This window comes from Alexandromys fortis, unplaced genomic scaffold, assembly GCF_014885135.2.
Source record: "Alexandromys fortis isolate MF-2015 unplaced genomic scaffold, M_Fortis_MF-2015_v1.1 scaffold_197, whole genome shotgun sequence".
Lineage (NCBI taxonomy): Eukaryota > Metazoa > Chordata > Mammalia > Rodentia > Cricetidae > Alexandromys > Alexandromys fortis.
Genome location: NW_026068072.1, coordinates 1,902,684 through 1,923,886, shown reverse-complemented (window position 1 = coordinate 1,923,886; position 21,203 = coordinate 1,902,684). Strand labels below are relative to the sequence as shown.

The 21,203-nt window shown below is 53.4% G+C and overlaps 1 protein-coding gene across 2 annotated transcripts in view; it reads right to left on the bottom strand.

The window, feature by feature from the left end:
- The window catches only part of Kiaa1671 (KIAA1671 ortholog), a 135,357-nt gene that overhangs the window by 66,658 nt on the left and 47,496 nt on the right, over positions 1–21,203 (bottom strand). The window contains exon 1 of one of the 2 annotated variants that reach the window (XM_050121061.1): positions 8,273–8,465. The exons of the other annotated variant lie outside the window; for it this stretch is intronic. Coding sequence (XP_049977018.1) covers positions 8,273–8,323 — 51 coding nt within the window. The 5' untranslated portion in view covers positions 8,324–8,465. Of the gene's footprint in view, positions 1–8,272; positions 8,466–21,203 lie in introns of those variants that run through there. 2 annotated transcript variants of the gene reach the window in all.

The following is a 21,203-nucleotide window of genomic DNA, read 5'->3' as shown; positions in this document are numbered from 1 at the left end:
TGCTGGACACTAACAGCAAGCAGAGGGGTCCACACGTGCTCAGAATAGGTGCACCTTTTTGTTTGAGGCCAGTCTAAGGTGGCCTGTGCTGGCCTGGAGCTTACCACATAGCCACAATGACCTTGAACTTTTGATCCTTCTGCCTCCACCACCCCCATCACACCTGGTTTATGCAGTGGGATTGGATCCCCAGGCCTCCTACATGCTAAGCAAACACTCCACCTGAGCCACATTCCCAGCCTCAAAGGCAACTTCTCACCTGTCCTGACACTAGAAGACTCAGTTTGAACGCCAACCACTGATGTTGCCTGAGGACACTCCTGCATTGCTCCTCATCTGTAGAGCAGGCCTATGGTGGTGTGATCCACTGAGAGCCAACCATAGTCTGTGAAAGGCTCAGCCAGTTTGCTTACAGGCAGCAGCTTGTCAGGCCCAGGGCGCTCTCTACGGACCAACTTGGGAATCGCTCGGCCAAAGGAGGAGCGGATAGAGACTCCAGCCACGTGGATTTAAACATGAAGCCTAGGGGATGGAGAGACAGCAGCGGCTCTGGTTTGTTGAGCACCTACTGTGTGCCAGCTCTACCCTCTGCTGATCTCTATGGTGAGAAGAAATTTCTCATCTGCAGGCTGAAAGACACAGAGCCACTTGGCAGGACTGCTAGAAGGAGGGAGACATGAACTTGAACCCGGGACACTGTGCCCACAACTCCCCTCCCTGTTTACTGGAGCCCTGGAATTTCCTGTGTGCACAGGAAGAGGCTCTGAGAAGAATTTAGTCCAATCCTTCAGACTCAGAGAGGGCAAGCAATTGCTAAGGGTCACACAGCAACTGTATCCCTCTCCAGCTTCCCAGAAGTATTCTGTCCACATAAGCAACTTGGAGGACCATAAGACTGGCATGTCGGAGCCGTGGCCGGGAGTCTTCACGTGAGAGCAGAGCTCCCATGGCACATTAGCACAAAGCCTCCGACGTCGTGGTGAACCACTGTGTCCCTCTGAGGGCCAGGAGATGGCTCTTCAGGCTTGGGGGCCACCAGCATCCCAGGGTCCGTTTCCATCTTTCTATGATGTAAGGACGCTATGACATGCTGAGGACAACAGGCGGGAGAGGAGGTCACATCATGGTCGAGGCGAAGTCTGGGATGTGGGCACAGCTGGGGATACGCTGGGGGCCGAGCCCTGGGAGAGCTGAATCCCTGAGAGACTGCCATGGAGACCCAGGAGTGATTCAACCCAGACTACAGCAGCTGGCAGATCTGCCCTCATTGAAGAATTTTGGGTACCTCTTCCTAGAACTGCACACAGTGGGAAGGACGTGAGGGGTGGAGAGCCTCAGAACAGGGCCCATGGCTTTTACTTAAAGCCTGGTGAAACACAAGCGGCTCCTCGTGCCTCCTCCTCGCATGGCATCCAGAGATTCCTGAAAGCCCAAACTGGACTGACCGTCCAGTTCAAAGTGTTCTCCGCTGAGGCTCTGGTGACCTCATAGTTCCAGGCACTGTCCTCAGAGTGACCCCATTCCCAGGCTCTCTTCTCCTGACTCTCTCCCCTCACTCACTCTGTCTTAGTCTTTTTTTTTTTTAAACAGGTCTGATCTCAGGCCCTTTGTGCGGCTTCCTTTCCTCCCAGCCTGGCCCTGTCTTCTTCCCCTCATACCCTCTAAGGAGGTCTCCCCGGCCGAGCCCCGTCAGTCCCTGCTGTGCTTCCCGCCTTCTGCCTTCCTTTCCACAGCACACCCCAGCTCCTGACACACTACCTCGAGTTCTGTGTCTTGGTCACTGTGTGCTGGCTCAACTACCCACCGGCTGAGGTGGGTCGTCTTGCTCACTGACAGAGCCCACACACACAGTACGGGGTGGCCTCCAGGAATGACGACAGTACCGTCACTGCCTTGTGCCAGCATGGACTGCTAACACTTCCCCAGCACTGATGAGGTAGAGGACCTTGTTTGTGCCACCTCGCCAGCTCCTTAGGGTGCTCCGAGAGGAAGCTGCTACGTTATTCCCATCTACAGATGAGGTTAGCCAAGGCCCTGTGCTCCAGAAGGAAGAGAACCCGCCAGGAGCAGAAACCCAAGACCCAGCCGCGAACCCCTAGCAGGCTCCCACAGCTCTAGTCCGCCTGTAACTCCAGTGACTCACGCCCCGTGGCCTAAACGTCAGCTCAAGCTGGAAACAGACAACTCTTCCATTTCAGCCACAGACATCAGTGAGCGAAACCAAACCAGGGCCTCAGTGGGAGCTAGTGGGACCGAATATGAGACCCAGACCACAACCAGAGCCACAGCAGAAGCAGCAACAGCTTCCGCAGTGGGCAGCAAGAGCCAAGCAGCCCTTGTCCACCTATAGCTCAAGCTTGTGGCCAGCAGCCAGCAGCCTCGGACAGCGCCCACTGTGCACCGTGAGTCACGCTGGAGGTGACCTGCCGCAGACCTTCCTGCGTGGTGGAAGAGCGCAGCCACCAAACAGTCATCTTTACACTTCCCCGGCTCAAATCCCAGCTACTGGACCTCCCACGGCCTCAGTTTCCCCACTTGTAATAAAACTAACAATATGGACACCTTTCGGGTTGCTGTGAGCACTGAGGCACATGTGGAGGCCCTGGGGCAGGACAGTTTTGCACGTTCTTTCATGACTTTACCGATGTCCTTACCGATGTCACCAGGGAAAGCCCATAGGCCGCAGAGGGTACAGCTAAGCAAACACTCTGCAAGAGTGCCTGGGAGGCGGACAGCCAAGCCAGCCATATTTAGACATTTTTTCCATCAAAAACAAGCTCTATGGTGGAGTGGAATGTGATGGAGGAAGCACAGCCACCACAAGGCAGCTGGGCTCCAGTCCCCCACAGACAGCGAGCCCCCAGGCAGCTAGACTCCAGTCCCCCACAGACAGCGAGCCCCCAGGCAGCTAGACTCCAGTCCCCCACAGACAGCGAGCCCCCAGGCAGCTAGACTCCAGTACCCACAGACAGCGAGCCCCCAGGCAGCTGGACTCCAGTATCCACAGACAGCGAGCCCCCAGGCAGCTCGGCTCCCGTCCCCACAGACAGCGAGCCCCCAGGCAGCTGGGCTCCAGCCCGGTGCCACTGGCTGTCACCCTGCGGTATGCTGTGTTCCTCCTATTGTCGGGGCTCCCACCCTGCAGCAACCTGCAGCTTCCTGACTTTAAGAAAGCTGAGTCACTAAGGGCCATCCCCAGGCCTCAGCACACCTAGACTCAGCTGATCCCTAAATAAAGCCAACCCCTTATCCCGACCAGCCCTACATTTGCTGTCTCAAGTTGTGTGACCCGTCTAAGTCACCCTGCCAGCAAGCACTAGAGCACACTGCAGGCAAGGCTTCCTCCTCCCAAAGCCCTGTGTGGGCTTTGCCAGTGGATGGCAAGTCACCTCAACCCTGGTGGCCTCAGTGTTCCCATTCAGATCCAGCAGTTAAAACTGGACAAGGGGTACCTGGCTTCACTATCTCTGACATGCCCCAGCTGGTGGGGGGTGGGAGGAGCTTGAATAAGACACCAAACCTCACAGGCTTCTGCTTCCCCACTGAGAAATGGAGGCAGTGCTGAGATCTACTCAGGGTTAGCGTGACTGCGGGATGAGCTGCCCACAAGACCCACATGGTTCATGCCAGGCAGCTTTGTAAGGGCTCAATGAAGTGGCAATGGTGCAGCTTCCAGCTGGATGCCCAGTGGCAGGCCCATGGGCCCAAGGGGGGTCTGTCTGCTTTGCTTATCTATCAATAAGATTAAGTGACTCCAAACAGCCCAGCAGAAGAAGCCACCAGCTCCGGTTACTAATGACACATAACAGAAACTCAATCTCCTCCCACTTCCCAGATGATGCAGGGCAGGCCCAGAAGTGGGGGTGGGGCTCACCCACCCCCAGAGTTGTGTGCAAGACCAGGCTGTAGACAGGAAGCTACTGACAGCCCGACAGCCCACAAGTGGCCCCTTTGCAGAGGCCTGCTGCAGCCACCCTTGACCCAGGCCTAAGAAGGACTGAGTAACACCGAGAATAACTCAGGAGTGAGACCCAGGCTGAGGCTAGCGGGCACCGGGCACATCTAAGAACAAACTACTGCCCAAGCCGGAGGGGCTGGCCAATTAATCAAGGCCAATGGCAGGAAGGAGCACAGCCACTGGACACTACACTTACGAGCTGGGACGTTTGCAGAACCGAGGACGAACATGGGCCTCATGGATGCTGGGCAGGAGCGCTTCCCTGAGCTAAACCTCAACTCTCTTCTCATCCTTTCTTATAGAAACCAAGATTCCAAGGCTGGCCTTGAACTCACTGTGTGGCCCCAGAGGGCCTTGAACTTTTGATTCTCCTGCCTCAGCCTCCTGAGAGGCAGGAATGACAGGCCCATGCTCCAGATCAACCTGAGAAGCATTTTAAAGACACAAGCAGCCGCCCTGACCCCTACCCCATGTCAGTGAACACACACAAGTGTGAGGAACCAAGACTGACTCAGTTGGTGAGCAATCGTGAGGCCCTGTTTCGGATCCCACGTAAGATGGTACAGACTGGGTTCTGAGATGGATCCTACTAGAGAAAGACAGAGGTCATGGGGAAACAGAACCTTTGAATGGAGCAGCCCTCCCCACGGCCCTCCCCTCAGCTGCCCATCTGCCCTCCCTAATGGTCCTCCCCTCAGCTGCCTATCAGTCCTCCCCCTCAGCTGCCCATCAGTCCTCCCCGTGGTCCTCCCCTCAGCTGCCCATCAATTCTCCCCATGGTCCTCCCCTCAGCTGCCCATTTGCCCTCTCCCACACTGCCCATTCATCCTCCCCTGTGGCCCTCCCCTCAGATGGCCATCTGTCCTCCCCAATGGTCCTCCCCTCAGATGGCCATCTGTCCTCCCCAATCTCCCTGGATTTGTTGGCCACGACTGCTCTTGGCGGTGCTAAGGGAGCTGCGGAGGCTACCCCACCTCCTTTGGCATCAGAAAGCACCCTTTGCCTCTATCCACGACATACCAGCAGCACCAGTTCCCACCCCCAGTAAAGAGAACCAAAAATATCTCTAGACAGACTATCAAGCATACCCAAGAGGGCAAGATTGGCCTCTCAGAGTTCAGAATTCAGTCTGGGGTTTACCGGCAATGAGTTCACGCAGATTCCCTGCTTTCTGTCTGTTGCTGCTAGAGAGAGTTGTGCCACGTAGCCCAGGCAGGTCTCTAACTTGCTATGTACCCAAGAATGACCTTAAAGTCCTAATCCTCCTGTCTTACCTTCTGAGTGCTGAGATCACTGGGGTATTCACCACGCCTGGTTTGAGTAGTGCTGGGGATGGAATCCAGGGCTACCTACATGCTAGACAAGCCAGCTGAGCTGTCTTCCAAGACCTCATTCCTACTTGATTTATTTTATGTGTATTAGTCGTCTGCCTGCATGAGGGTCTGTGCACCATCACCCACACCATGCCACACCTAGAAAAGACCTAAACTGTGCCCAAGTGCCCAAGGAGGCCAGAAGAGGGTGCTGGATCCTCTAGAACTGGACTTACAGATAGTAGTGAGTGGCCATGCGGACCTTCTGTGAGAGCAGCCAGTGTTCTGAAACACTGAGCCAGCCCTGCAGTCCCTAACTTCTGGTACTCTGTGGGCTTCCAGGGACTCAGAAGAAGGGCACCCTGGAGCTTCCTCTGATGTCTCGTCTGTGAACACAGACACGCTCCAGAACACAGATGTACTCCAGAACACAGATGTGATCCAGAACGCAGATGTGATCCAGAACGCAGACGTGCTCCAGAATGCAAACGTGCTCCAGAACACAGATGTGATCCAGAACAACATGAAGAACAGAGCAGAGCGGCAATCCTGCTCTGGGCATGTACATGACATCCACGCTCCAGATGGATCCATGACAGGCCAGATGAAACAGGATGCAATCCAAGCAGACACAGCAAGGATACCAGGCTACACTGTACACACATGCACACTTGCACAACAGAATACTACACACCCTTCGGCACTTAGGACATTATGGTTGAATGTGGCTGACACTGGACTAGACTACATATTGCATGACCTCACTAACAGGTGCAATCTAAAAAAGAAAAAATAAACAAATACAGAGGCAGGAGAGGAGAGGGTGGTGACCAGGAGACTGAATTAGGATATAGAAATGGGAAGATGTCAAAGGGCCCTGGCTGACAATAGCCATGTGGAGCCCCGATGGAAGGCAGGAGGAGCACCCCACACCACTTAGCTCCCCCATGCAGTCTAGATTGACAGCCACTTTGAACCCAACAGTAGCTTCCTAAAAAACAGAAGTCCCAGTAGTCACTGAGTGACCTGGGGGAATCGTGACGAGGAAGTGGAAGGTGGTGTGTCCCCGTTCTGCAGATGAGGAAGCCACAGCCACAGCTGTAGCAGCCTGTGGGTCTCACATTCCCATACTTCCCACAGAGGCCACAGTAAAAGTGTCTAGCCCTCTGCAGGGCTGATCCTAAGCCATGGTCTCAGACACCTGGGCCGTGCCCGAGTCTAGTAACTTGGCAGAACAAAGACATCGTAGGGTGATTTTCATGGCCAGGAGCTAGCAGTAAGGCCCCATCACCCACAGGAAGCCAGTGAGTACAGCCTCACCATGCCACACCTAGAAAAGACCTAAACCGCCTTGTCCCACCCCCTTCTGGTTCAGGAGAGAAGCAGAGGTCACAATGTGCACAGCCTAGTGAGGAGCTGAGACTCGTCTGTCTGTCTGTCTGTCTGTCTGTCTGTCTGTCTGTCTCACACAGGCCAGACAGAGTGAATGCCTGCCCCTGCTGGGGAACTTGCCATGCACTCTCGAACATCCGTGTCTACCAACCCTGGTCTTAATACACACTGTTCCTTCTGTCCAGAACACACCCTCCCGAGTCGTTCTCAGATTCTCCGGGGCTCAGCTTTCTTGCGGACTCTGTTGGACCCCACATTCCAAAAGACCGTTGTCTGTCACAGTACCACACTTTGCCCCACGCCAACACAGTCCAGACACCCCCAAAGTAGGGTCCTGTACATGTGTGCTGCCAGGTGTCTTGAATGAACAAATGACCACGCTGTCTGCCGATGAGCCTGGCACCTGCTCCCACATTCCTGGGAAGTGGGTATTGTCTCTTAGTCACATTAATGTCCTGGCACCAAGACACAGCCAAACACCAGGAAGCTGTCAGGACCCCATGAACTGCAGACTTCAAAATATACTAAGTAGGACATCGTGGCACATGCCTGTAACCCCAGTATTTGGGGAGCGGAGGCAGGAAGACAGCTGAGAGTTGAAGGCCAACCTGGGCTAAAAAACAACCAAACAAAAAACACAGACGCCAACAGTCCCCCTCTCTGTATGCTCTTTGGGGTTATTCTGAACTTTCTAACATATCTATATCCTACTTTTTTAATAAAAAAAATAATAAAAATAAACCAATAAGTGGTGCTTTTGTTTATTAAGAGAGAGCTTGTTTCCCAGTGATCCCGGGCACCCGGGACTGGGAAGGTCTCCTGTTTTCTGGATGCTCCCTGGGCTTTAGAGGACGACGATGCTGGGTGAGGTCCAGAAGGACAAGGCTTCCTGGAGCTGTGTTTTAGAAGCTCGGGAAAATTCTGTGTGGCAAGCGTCTCAAGTATTTGCAAACACTCAGAGGGGGAAATAACATTTCCTAAAACTTTCCTTTATGGGTATTCTGAGCTCAGTAGCAAAAGTTCTAGAAAGCCCCAGACGCTATGACGATTCCCTGATAAGTTTTTCTGTTCACAGAGCCACCGTCACTGTGTCTCCTCAGTCCCACCAAGGAAGAGAGAGCACGCTAGAGAGAGAAGACAAGCAAGCTGTCCAGGACACAGAGATCTGCCTCAGTCAAAACAAGGTTTGGAAATACTCCACAGAGCCCTCGCAGGAGGGCACCCTAGCCCAGCTCCCACGTCCCTCTCAGGGAAATTTTCCTCCAGTATACATGGAGAGGGAGTGGGTTTGGGCTTCACTTTTGTCAAGTTTGGGGGAAAGGAAAATAAAGCCACAGAAGGCAGCAGAGCCAGCGGAGGAACGCCAGCGAAGCATGGCTTCTGAAGGACCCGCGAGGTCTGTCCTGCTTTTGCTGCTTGCCCAGGAGAACAACCGTGTAGGCTACAGTCCCAGCTCAGGACTACGGGCTGTCCCTCCTAGCCTGCTCTCCCACCCAAGCTGTCCACCACCCATGCTCCTCCTCCCACAGTTGCTGTTAGCCAGGAGAAAGGCAGACGACTGAGCGACTGACTGAGCGGAAGAGCGGCAGACTCCTGCGCCCACACTCACCCACAGGTACCGCAGCAGCTTCAGCAGGCTGGGGCAGTAGTAATAGTCCATCTCGGAGCAGGCTGTGGGGCCTCTGGCTGGGCACTTCCAGCTTCCCCCCCCAGGCGGTGGCTCCTCCCTCCCCACTACTCTCACCACCCCCAGAGTCAAGTTCAGGGTGGCATAAATCTTTCAAAAGCCAGGGCTCACAGCCAGATGGCCGGACGGTCCTGTGAGCAGCCACCACCACCTCTGGGGTAAACCTGCAGGCAGCCTGGTCCCCAGCGCTGGGTGCCAGCATCCTCCCCCTCATCCCGGGGAGGGGGGGGAGAGGAGGTGCGGCCAGACTGCTCCTCCCCCACAGCGCTCACGTGGTCCAGGGAGACCTGAGAGCAGGGGCTAGGGGTGTGCAGGGGACAGTGTGTGTAGCTGAGTGAGGGTTCTCCGTGTGAGAGTGAGTGAGCATGCTAGGTGAGTGTGGGAGTGGCAGTGTGTGCGGATATGAATGCATGGTGCAGACAACTGTGGAGTGTGCCTGTGTGCCCCCGTGTCAGGATGGAAAAGAATGTGACGGTACCTACAAGTGTGTGTACGTATGCAGAAGAGGGATAAGGACATGTGTGTGCATGCGAGTGCATGTGCGTGTGTGTGTGTGTGTGTGTTCCTGCATGCACTTGTGGCACACAAGCCTGCGTAGTTCCTCTTCCCCAGGGGGGGGGAAGAATGAAATGGGCACAGGCTCACACCTGCACATCCCCATGTAATAGAAAGAGAAGTCTAGGCCCAGAGCAAGCTAGGACTTGGCCAGCATCATAGTTTGTAATTGAGGGAGGCACCCAGGCCTCCCAGGCACACGTCCTGGGCTTTGCCTGTCCAGTGGGCAGTCTGGGCAGAGTAGAGAAAATGCTGGGGAAGGTCTTTCAGCCTCTAGAGCAGCCACCGGTGGCTGTGGGGGCAGGGCAGTGAGGGACACCATTTCCAGTCTGCAGACAAAGAATGCTAAGAACCCCAGATGACCTCTCGTAGATGCTGGCTACGAAAGAGCTGGTCTGCCACATCTCTGAGTCTCAGTTTTACCTTCTGAGAAATGGGAAGAGTCATGACCACGTTTCAGGGTTTGAGGATCTAATGAGGCAAGCAGAGAACTGAACACGGAGTCTGTTCTCACTGAGGCAACGCAAGGCTGCGACCACTGCCCAAGCGAGAAGCGGGAGCTCAGAGAGACAGTGGCCCAAGGTGAGTGCTCACTCAGTGGGAGCTTGGGTTCAAAGCAAGCACCGTATCCGGTGCCACCTTCCAGAGACTGGCACTCAGCAGGAGCTCAACAAAGGACAGGTCCGGGTCCTGGATCTGAGAGGGAAACATGAGGGGAGAGACAGGGCAGAAGCTGGGCCGCCGGCTGACCAGTGCCCCACACACTGCCCTCTGAGAGGGGCCCACAGCTAAAGGGAAACCTTGAACGTGGTGGGTGGGCTTAGCTGCTAGGACCCACAGAGCGAAGGCGGCCTGAGGTTCATCTGCTCCCAGGGCCTATCACCCAGCAGGCCCAAGCCCAGTTGGGCAGCCTCAGGGATGGGCAGGATAGCAGAAGGCCAGACCCTCTCCCTGACAACAGAGAACTGTGAACGCTGGACTTGGGTCCTGATTAACAGAAGGAAAGCCATACCCAGGCTCTCTGGCTCATCAACCAATTAACAAAATAACGGAAGGCTAGGCCTGAGGGACTGAATGAAGAACAAGACAGCGGAAGTGGCATCCCCGCTTGGTCACTGACTGACAGTTGGAAAGCTGGGCCCTGCTCACCAACTAGCCAACCAACTGACCAACTAGTGGACGTTCAAACCCATGTCCTGCTCTCAGGCTGAATGAATGAATGAATGAATGAATGAATGAGCAAGCGAACAGTGGGAGGCAGGGCCCTCCCTGCTCATTCGCTGACTAACAGGAATCCAAGGCTGGCCTGACAACTGGCTGACGGACAGAAAGCAAGGCACTCTGCTAACGGAGGGGCTTGGGGCTGCCTGCAGACTGAAGGACTGCCTAAAGGTCAGGTCAGCACACAGATCTTGCTGCCCCTGGGCTCCTGGCTGAGGGGCAGAGCGGACTGGAGGCTGTTGGGAGGAAAGGAAGGTTGAGAAAGGCAGGCGGTGAGGGGGCGAGGATGTGACAAGACCGGGTGGGGGAGACAGAAAGAGACACGGGATATGAAATGGCAGGGAGCCATGATGGAGAGCCACATGGACAGGAAAGAGATGAACCCCAAAGACAGATGGCTCCCCCAGACAGCCAGGGACAATGTGAACAGGGCCCAGCTGGAGAGCTCTCGAGAGGGGGTGGAACCCTGATGACAGTGAGGGACAGGAAGGAGGGAAGATGGAAGAGACGACCAAGGTCAGACCTGGCAAATGGGCAGAACCCACTGACGATGGCAGACACTCCAAGGTCCCATCATCAGAGTTCTCAGACACAACTGCCCACCCTGCCTTACTGTACCATCCCAGCTGGCCAGGCTACATTGAGGTGGGAGGTTGAAGTGATGAAACCCATGGATTCCTCCGCCAGCCAGGGAACCTGTCTGCGTAGACAGGCTAGGCCACTCCATGCATGCTCTCACAGACTCCCCATGGTTTCCTATCTTCCCCAACCCAGATCCCTATCCGCTTCTCACCACTGGACCACTACTACATGAGTTGAATGGTGGCCCCCAAACTAGGCTTTCCCCTGGAATCTGAAACTGGCGATGTTTGAAGCCGGTTAGCCATGCAGACGGTATAAGGAACGGACACAAGATCATTCTGGATCGGGGATAACGGGGGGAACACTAGAACTTACCCCTAATGGCACCTTCAGAAGGTGACAGCCATGAAGGACCCACTCCCCAGACTATGAAAGGGTTGCTGAGAACACTCAACCCGCCTGTCCCTCCCATCCCTTCTGTCATATGAGGACATCCATAGGCACCATCATGAGAGACAACAGGTCCTCTCCAGACCTGGGAGGTGTTTCCAGCCGCAGGGAATAAATGTTATCATCTATCAGTTCCTTAGTCTAGTGCCTTGCTGTGACAGCCCCAAGGTACAGTCATCAGAGAGGCTGTAAATTCACTGCCAAGATGTGACCCTAAAGAGAAAAGCCAGGAAAAAGCAGACAGACTATGGTGGGAGCGTGGCTACAGTGAAGTCAGCCAAGCCCACAGCCTCTAGATGGCAGGAGCAGTATGGACTCTCCCCAACACTGTCTGGGGGAGGGCATCCTGGTGACACCTAAACATCCAACTCTGGCCTCTCAAGCTACACCTGGTGACTCCGGCCTCTCAAGCTACAGGAGGAGACTTACTGAGCCACACATGTGTGGTGACCCTCGAGGCCTCAGCTAACCTCTTCCCTTCACCCAGTGCTTTTTGCCTGGCTGGCTCCACTCATACTGAGGTCTAGCTACGGTCTAGCCACTCTGCCCTGCAGCCTGCAGCCCAGACTCATGGCAGACCCAGTCACAGAGTCCTGGGCTCCTCATGGAGACAACCAGGCATCCCTCCCAACAGACTAGCTCCCTCTGGCTCCTCCTTAGGCCCCTTCCTACCACTGCAGGTCTGAAGCAGTCTACAGGGCATGATTCCTATCTCCAAAACTCACCGGATGCCTCCGGAGCAGGGGTTCTCAACCTTCCTGACTCTGTAACCTTTAACACAGTTCCTCACACTGGCTGACCCCAGCCATTAGATTATTTCATTGCTACTTCATAATTTTGCTACTGCTATGAATGGTAATGTAAGTATCTGGTATGCAGGACATCTGATATATATGACCCCCGTGAAAGGGTCATTCGACCCCTGCACTGGCTGGTGTGTGTGTCAACGTGACCCAAGCTAGAGTCATCAGAGGAAGGAGCCTCAGCTGAGGAAATGCCTCAGTGAGATCCAGCTGTAAACAGGCATTTTCTCATTTAGTGATCAACAGAGGAGGGCCCAGCCCATGGTGGGTGGTCTCCTCCCCTAGGCTGGTGGTCCTGGATGCTATAAGGAAGCAGGCTGAGCAAGCCAAGGAGAACAAGTCAGCAAGCAGCCTCCTCCCTCCCCTGTTTGGGTTCTTGTCCTGACTTCCTTTGGTAATGAACAGTGATGTGGAAGTGTGAGCTGAATAAACCCTTTCCTCCCCAGCATGCTTACTGGTCATGGCGTTCTGTTGCAGCAATAGAACCCTAATTAAAACAACTCCCAAAGGGATCGAGACCCACAGGTTGAGAACTACTGCTCTAAGGGATCAACACCTGGGTTCCCAAAGATGAGCATGGGTCACCTCTGTACCCCCTTTTCTTTGGGTGCTGTTTTAGGTCAGGCCAAGGTTTGTGCATCTGTGACCTACGCTTAAGTGTCAGCAGACATGAAAACCACATGGCAGGCTTACAGCTTCCTTAAAATGAGGCTGGCCAGACCCACAGGTCACACTTCTGTGCAGGGACAGGGCAGGAGCCGCCTAGGAACTGACTCAGGCAGCAATGCCTTCACTCCCTGCAGCCCAGACACCTGGATGTGGACCCAGGCATCACCCACTTCTCACTCCCCATCCTACTGGACGCTGTCCCCTACTGCGTGCCCGGTCCTGCACTAGAAACAGGCCTGAAATGTGACCCACCTAACGTCAAGGGTGTGGCATCTGCAAAATGTGTCTCAAGTCAGCAATATTATTTCCAAACCCACAAGGCTCTCATTGTGGGCTGGCCAGAGCGCCCTCGCTCCCAATACACATTCCTTTCAGATATAAAAACATATCCCCCACTTTCAATAGAAAGGCGTCATTGTGAAAATAAATGTGGCCAGTACCACCAGCACGGAGGGCCGCAGAGCAGCCATGATGCCAGGCTCAAACACCGGAAACTGCCCCAAGGTCGAGAGGAAGTGGCAGAATGGCACACGTGCCCATTAGTGAGCTCCGTGGGCAGTCAGCAGGGTCAAGGAAAAGCCTGGTCTGAGAGGCTGAGAACAAAGTAGACAGGGAAAAAAACAGTAACTTGGGCCGGGGAGATGGCTCAGTAGGTAAAGACAATTGATGCAGAGCATGGGGACCTGGGCTCCATCCCAGGGAAGCAAAGAACTGACCACAAGTGATCCTCACAACACACACACACACACACACACTAAATGAATGTTAAAAACAACAACAAAAAAATCCCACAATGTATTGGTTAGAGCATCTCCACTCTGCCCTCTGGTGGACATTCCTGGTTAAGGTTAACCTCATCAGAAGGCTGAGGGCAAACAGAAAACTCAGTCAGAAAGGGCCAACACCAAGTAAAACCTGATCCTGCAGGGCACACAGCCCTTCCAACGGGTCTGAGCTCCAGCTGGGGCACACACACGCCCACAGTCTCGGCTCTGTCTAAATCACCTCACTTCCCCTTGCCTCAGTTTCCCCAAGCACCAGACCTACTAGAAACTTGTGAGATCTCAGCACCAGGAGGTGTGAGTTCAAGCCTTCCTGCCTAGGCCTGGCCCCTCCCACCAGCTCTTGATGTACAAGTCTTGAGGGATGGGGGCTGCAAAGCTAGATTTGGGAACCCTGGGTAGCCAGGGTGACTCAGGGGTTGAGTGATAATGAGCTGAAATCTGTTTTCAGAAATTTACCCACCCACCAGATCCAACACCCCACACACTTTGTCACCAAGGGCCTAGCTGTGATAATCCATGCTGGCCATTCCCCTGACCCTACGGAATGGCCTCCTTTCCCACCGCTCCTGGTTCCTTCAACTTGCCCGTTAAGACCGGGCAGAAGTCATAGTTTCCTGACAACCAAGTCATGGAAGGACTCAAGCGGTCTCCATCCATTGGGTGGGCAACCTGTGTGTGTTCCCTCTTGATCCAGGCTCTCCCTCGAACAAATACGTATGGGGCCTGGGTCCCAGAGACAGGCCATTCCAATTTGAGGGGAGGAAGAGGTAACAAACAGATGAGAAACCTGCAGCCACATAAAGATTAAGTGTAGATGGCGCGAGGGGTTGTAGAGCTATTAAAACCACGAGCTGGCATTTGCTTTAAAAATATCTCCCAAGCACTCGTGAGCTTCAACACCTGTTCTACCCCGTGCTAGTGAGCTTCAACACCTGGTCCCCCAGGTGCTAGTGAACTTGAACACCTGGTCCCCCCAAGTGCTCATGAGCTGGAACACATGGTCCCCCCAGGTACTCGTGAGCTGAAACACCTGGTTCCCCCCAGGTGCTCGTGAGCTGAAACACCTAGTCCCCCCCAGGTGCTATTCGTGAACTTGGATACTTGGTCCTCAGATGATAGAGCTGTTTTACAAGGTTGTGAACCTTTGGGATGTGGGCCGAGCTGGCCAGCAGGCCGTGAAGGTCATACCTGCCTCTAGCTCCAATATAGTTCTACTTTCTGTCTAAGGCTATGAAGTAAAGAGCCCTGGCCAGTGGCTAAACCTTTCCTCTCATAAGGCTTGAGCCAGAATAGAACTTCCAGCCTACAGTTGCTGCTGCTAGGCATTTAACTTAACAAACAACAACAAGTCATTAATAATACAAATGGGCTGATAAAATGGTAGGGATGCTGATGAGAACCCTAGTGTGGAAACCACCCATGTGTCCATCAGTCTACAAATGGCTGAATAAATGGGACATTATGGAACAGAATACTATTCGTCCATAAAAATGAACAAGGTACTTGTTTATGATATTGCATGAAACAGAAGCCAGAACTGGAATCTTCCACAGCATTTTCAGTTCTTCAACTCAAGCGTTCCACGAAACACTGTCAGACAGTGTTCTGCGGTGTCTGAATGTTAAGAGAGCTGGGAGAGACCACTGCAAGCCTGTCAAGGGATGGGGACAGCTGGAAATCCATACGCTGCAGGCGGGGAGGCACCAGGTAGAGCCACTGCAGCCACGTCCTGCGCACGTGCAGCCCGACTCCCAGCAATGCTACAGCTCGGGTCTACAGTGAGCACCAACCATCAGGAGGCAACAATGGAATGCACGAAGATTAGGAACTGCCCCAGACTGTAACAGACCCAAATGCATGCTCCCAACAGAGCAGAACACCTGACAGAACAGAGGGCAGCGACAAGTCCTGATTGTGGCGGCCACAGGATGTATGCAGACCTGGCACTCCCTGGGGCAGGACGGAGATGGGGTTCATGGCACAGAAATGCACTTGTGTCTTTTATCAATGAGTGGCCCACAGCCATACCATACACCTGCAGAGCAGCAAGGCCAGGACTAGACACTATCTAGAAGTCACCTGTCAATGGGAAGAAAGCAAGCCAGCGCCAGGTTGGACATTGTGGGCTAACCCACCATCAGTGAGGAATCTTGGACCGTGTGGGTCAAGAAGGAGATGTAGGTGCTGGAGAAATGGCTCAGTGGTTAAGGATGCTTATTGTTCTTATAAAGGACTAGAGTTTGGGTCCCAGCACCCAAGTGAGGCAGTCCACAACTACATGTAATGCCAGTTCAAGGGGCTTTGGTGCCCCCTCTTTTGGACCCTTAAGGCACTGCACTCATGTGCAAATGCATCCCTCCCACACATAATTTAAAAAATATAAATCTTTTTTTAAAGAATGGGACATAGACGCCCTTGCATCCTGGATCATCTGGTTCACAGCACACCCTCTGCCATCCTCCCGCTGGCCCTCACAAGCAATCTGTCATGGAAGTTTCCAGGCAGGTTAGTGAGGAGGCTTTCCATGGGCATGTCTCTCTACAACCCTTCCTCCCACTCATCACCAGCCCCACACTGTCTGATTAGTGGACAGCCCAGGCTGGTCATGTGACATCATCTGGGAACAGCACCCACAAGTCTGGACCTCTTCCCAGCAGAGGCCATCATGCCTGTAACCCTGGCTCTACCCACCAGGGAGGTGTGCCCATCAGGGCAGCTTGTCAAGCAGAGCGTGTGCACCTGGATTCCTGAGGGCAGGTGATCACTGGATGGATTCTGGGCCCCTGGGAGCCCACAAAGCCCTGTGGGCACTTCTGGTGCTGCTGAAACCCTCCCTGATGCAGAGGAAGGTGCTACAAGCCAGGCCTCACCCAGGCTTCACCGCTTCTACACCGTGTGTCCTGGTGCAGCCACCTCCCTGCCTTGAGCCTCAGGTTTAGAATCTCTAAGCAGGGGTCTCCCTGCCACCTTAGGATAGAGGAAGTCCCTTAGAAAAGAGCCAGGTCACATGCTGAGCAGGCATCATGGGGCAACACTTGGGGCTGACCTCTGGTTTCCACATGTACACACACATGCACACACACACACACACAACTACTTTGTTTACCCAACTTGACTACATCTGGAATTTACTAAAATCCAAGCAACTGGGCACACCTGTGAAGGATTTTTCTTAATTAAATCATTCAAAGTGGGAAGACCCAACTTTAAATCTGATCTTTTGGGATGGGAAGATCCACCTTTGGGGCTGGAGAGATAGCTCAGAGGTTAAGAGCACTGGCTGCTCTTCCAGAGGTCCTGAGTTCAATTCCCAGCAACCACATGGTGGCTCACAGCCATCTGTAATGAAATCTGGTGCCCTCTTCTGGCCTGCAGGCACACACAGAAGGATGTTGTATACATAATAAATAAATACATCTTTAAAGAAAAGATCCACCTTTAATCTGGGCCACACCTTCTGCTGAAGCCTGTCTTTATAAAGGGCAAGGAAGAAGAAAGCTTGCTCTCTGCCTGAGTGCCCTCCTTTTTGCTGGCAAGTCCATGCCTTCACTGGCATTAGAGTCTACTTCTTTGGGATTCCAGTATGTAAAAGACCAGCAGAGACATCCAGCCTCATGGACTGAACAACCGCTGGATTCTTGGGCTTTCCATTGGCAGACAGCCACTGTTAGACAAGGTGGACCAATGCCATGAGCCATTCTAATAAATCCCATTACATATGTATGTCTAAGAGAGTGATTCTTTACATTCTGCTCCTCTAGAGAACCCTGACTAATACAGCCCTTATCCTGCCATCAAGGATCACCTTCTCCACTGGCTCATTCACCATTGTTATCACCATCATAATCATCAAACTAAAGAAGGCCCAAGTGCTGTGGGACAATGGTCTTGTACCATGTAAAGATTTGTCACTTGTATTGGTTTAACAAAACACCGATTGGCCAGTATCCAAGCAGGAAGTATAGGCGAGGCAACCAGACTAGAAGAATTCTGGGAAGAGGAAAGGCAGAGACACAGTCACAAGTCAGATGCAGAGGAAGCAAGATGAGAATGCCTTACTGAAAAAAGGTACCAAGCTACATAGTTAAACATAGACAAGAATTATGGGTGAATTTAAGTCGTAAGAGCTAGTTAGTAATAAGCCTGAGTAATAAGCCAAACAGTTTATAATTAATATAAGCCTTGGTGTGTTTATTTGAGACTGAACAACTGTGGGACCCAGCAGGACAGAAGCTTCTGTCTATACCCAAGACTTTTGCTTCTGCCCGACACCCTCCTCTGATCCTTCTACAGGCCCCACCCATAGTCACTTCCTCAAAGAGGCCCTTGCTGACCACCTGACAAGAAAGAGGCCCTGTACCCCTCTCCCCATCCCCCACCCTGGCTCCCTACAGTGGTTTATTTTCTTCACGGTGTTTGGTAACATCCAGACATCTCCCTTCTGAGCCTGGCCAGTGGTTACGTATTTGGTTCCCACACTGTGCACACACCATGGAAGCATCACATACATTGGCCCACTGTTTCCCTGAACAGTCTGGAGGATGAAGGCTTCCAAACACGTTCCCAGTGGTTGTGTGTGTGGGGGAAGGATAAATGACATGGCCAACATACCAAGTGTGCAACTACTTGTTCCTGGCTTAGAAATGAAAACAATTTGAAGACAGAAATTAATTCATCCCCTTTCATATCCTTGGAGGTCCACATAAGTTAATAAATCGAGCAAGATATGAGGGAGGGCAGCAATGGATGGGTAGGTGGATGGGCGAGTCAACGGATGGATGGATAGATAAACTGACAGTTGGGTGGATAGAGGCATAGCTGCATGGGTGATCATTAGGGGCACGAACAAACACAGAACACCACAGCACACAACCTCCGACACGGCTGGCAGCACGCGTTCACTCTAGCAGACAAACCCTGGTGTGGCTAGTTCAATCCAGAAAAGAAGAAGAGGCTGTTTGTGGCTGTCCCTAGTCCTCCGCACCCAGAGTGAAAAAGGAGGCAGCTGGTGCTGGTGGGTACTGACCTCACAAGCCAGGGTGTGCTCAACCCTGCTACCATTGGAGTCCGCCCTCACGCCCCTATGCCCAGTGCACTGCCCCGGCTCCCCCAGGCACAGCAGATTACTGTAGGCTCCTGACTGCCTGGACCTCCACTCCAGCCTGGCCTCCCCTCTTTGAACCCTGTTTCCCCAGCAGGCTGGACCTTAAAGGCTGACTAAATCCCTGACATCACCCAGCACCCCTGTACCACAAATCCTAGGTAGGGTTTCTGGACTTTGAAGTCACACAGGCTTGGCACACAGTGGACACATAAAGAATGAACATATAGCTAAATAAACCAGGAAGAGCCGGTTTGTGTTTAGTCATGGGGAGGCCATTCTTGGACTTCCCATAGGTTCATGCCAATGTGAGAACCCCATAACTGCTGACTTATGACCTCGCAGTCACAGGAGGGGCTGCTGGGTAACCTGTGCCGGAGGTCAGGGTCCACACTGAGTCACCATGTTCTATAATCTCTAGGAGACATAAGCCATGGGCAGAAGGGTGGCCATACCTGTGGTAGGATACACCACAGGATCAGGAGAAGACATTTCCCCTTCGAGGACTCAGTTGAACTCCTAAGGTCGGGGACACTTTCCTTTCACAGTAAGACAGCTCGCAGGAGCAGACAACAGCAATGACAGCAGCAAGCAGCTGTTCTGCAGCTGGCTGTGCCAGCACCCAGTGTGGGCGGAGCAGAGTGTCCTGCCTCCCTCTGCCCTACAGGGCAGCGGGTGGGCAGCAGTGGGTGTGGTCACGCAGATTCGCTGATTCAATCAGCCCTGGGGGTCCCCGGGCTGGCTTAGATATGATAGACAGAACAACCCACAGTCAACGTTGGCTGAGTCCCAGGACTCATATGTTCCCTTTCCTGGAGGGGCTACAGTGGGGAGCTGGCAGGAGCTGTGGGAAGGGGAGCAGGGTGAGGACTACCAGCCTGCCCAGCCCAGCCTGGGGGAGGAAGTGCCCAGTCCCAGGCAACACATGTGGGCCCTGGTTATAGCTCTTCTCATGCTGTGTGGCCTAAGGCAGGTGGCTGAGCCCCCTCTGAATCTTGCTTTTCTTTAGAGTAGGAAGGGGTTCGTTTACCCGAAATGGCAGGGGAGGTGGGCAGCACTCAAGTAAGGATGGACAAAGCCTGAGATAACAAAGGCTAGGGTGTAGTTCAGTTGGCAGAGTGTCACCTTGGCATCTACCAGGCTCTACCGCCCATAGACAGTGCAGGGAGGCACACACCTGTAACCCAGAATTCAGAAGGCAGGAACAGGTGAAGAATGTTCAAGGTCATCTTTGGCTACATAAAGAGTTTGAGGCCAGTCTGGGCTACATGAAATAAAAACAAAACTCCTAAAAGAATGAAGATATGTGACCCTAGACGAGCAAGCAACAGCAGGAAGTTACGGACAAACAAAGACAGACTGACAGCCAACATTCAACAGACAGAGTTCATCAGACAAACTGACAGCCAAAGTAAATCAGACAGCCAACATTTATCAGACAGACTAACAGCCAACGTTCTCCAGACAGACTAACAGCCAACGTTCTCCAGGCTTCCCCAACCATCTCAGGAGAACTCACAGATGTCACCAATCCCCAGGCCTCATCTGAAAGGACATCCTAATCAAATTAGGTCCTCACTGTGGGCCTCAGTTTCCCCATTTCTACAGAGTTGAACAGACACAAAGAAGGGGAGAAGGAGAGGGAGAGGACGGGGAAGGAAAGAGGAGGAAAGGGGCCTCCTCAACCAAAGCATTAATGAGGAGTCCTCATTTGCTCTGAGACCAGACCAGCTCCGTCCCACAGGAGAAACTGAGTCCCAGATGCCACAGCTCCGTCCCACAGCAGAGACTGAGTCCCCAGAGGCCACAGTTCCGTCCTACAGGAGAAACTGAGTCCCCAGAGGCCACAGCAGCTGAAGCTGGTCTTTCCTTTCAGATGCTCCAGGTCGACCAGTCCATCACAGGCTATGGGAGGAGTCAGGAGGGGGTTGGACACCCACTGCCTCCTTGTTGCTGCTTCCTAACACTGCAGGCATGAGACCAGAGACCAGTCCTGCAGGGTTGAGTCCTGGTCCTTCCTTCAGTCTGCAGTCTGCAGGAGAGGAAGTCCCACATGCCTCAGGCAGGGCACAGGGGCCTCAGATCCGGAACAGAGGAGTCAAGGCAAGCCATCCAGGACTCTAGGGACAAAGTCTTCTTGATGGCACAGCGGAAAGAGGAGGAGCCTGCAGCAAGGAGGCCTCCTGCAGGCCAGAGACTGCAGACAGATTCCAGACCTTTTCTCTCCATAACCTTCACCTTCACAGGTACACACACAAGTTTACACTGGTTCAGATAAGGGAGGCGGTGCCACCAGAGAGGGACTAGAGACAAGGGTATCTGAGGAAGGGAACTTTCAGAGATGGTCAAGTGTCACATGCCTGTAAGGCTGCCACTGGCATCTAGGCACGAGGGCCACTCCCAGGGCCACTCAGTAGATGACCGTCCCACCGGCCACACACCCTGTTACTCCACCCTACAATAACAGCAAATATGCCCATTTTACAGCTGAAGTCTCTCTAGACCACGGACATGGGAAGGTATGGGAGGCGGGACTCGAGCCACCCTGGGCCACAGCTAGCCTGGGCCGTGCCTTCAGGGCACCTTCCGAGCAAGGAGAGAACTTGTCCATTTACAGACCACGCACAGAAATCAACCAAATCACCAGGGGAGCCTGGGTCCAGGCTCCGAAGGTCAGAGGTCCTTTT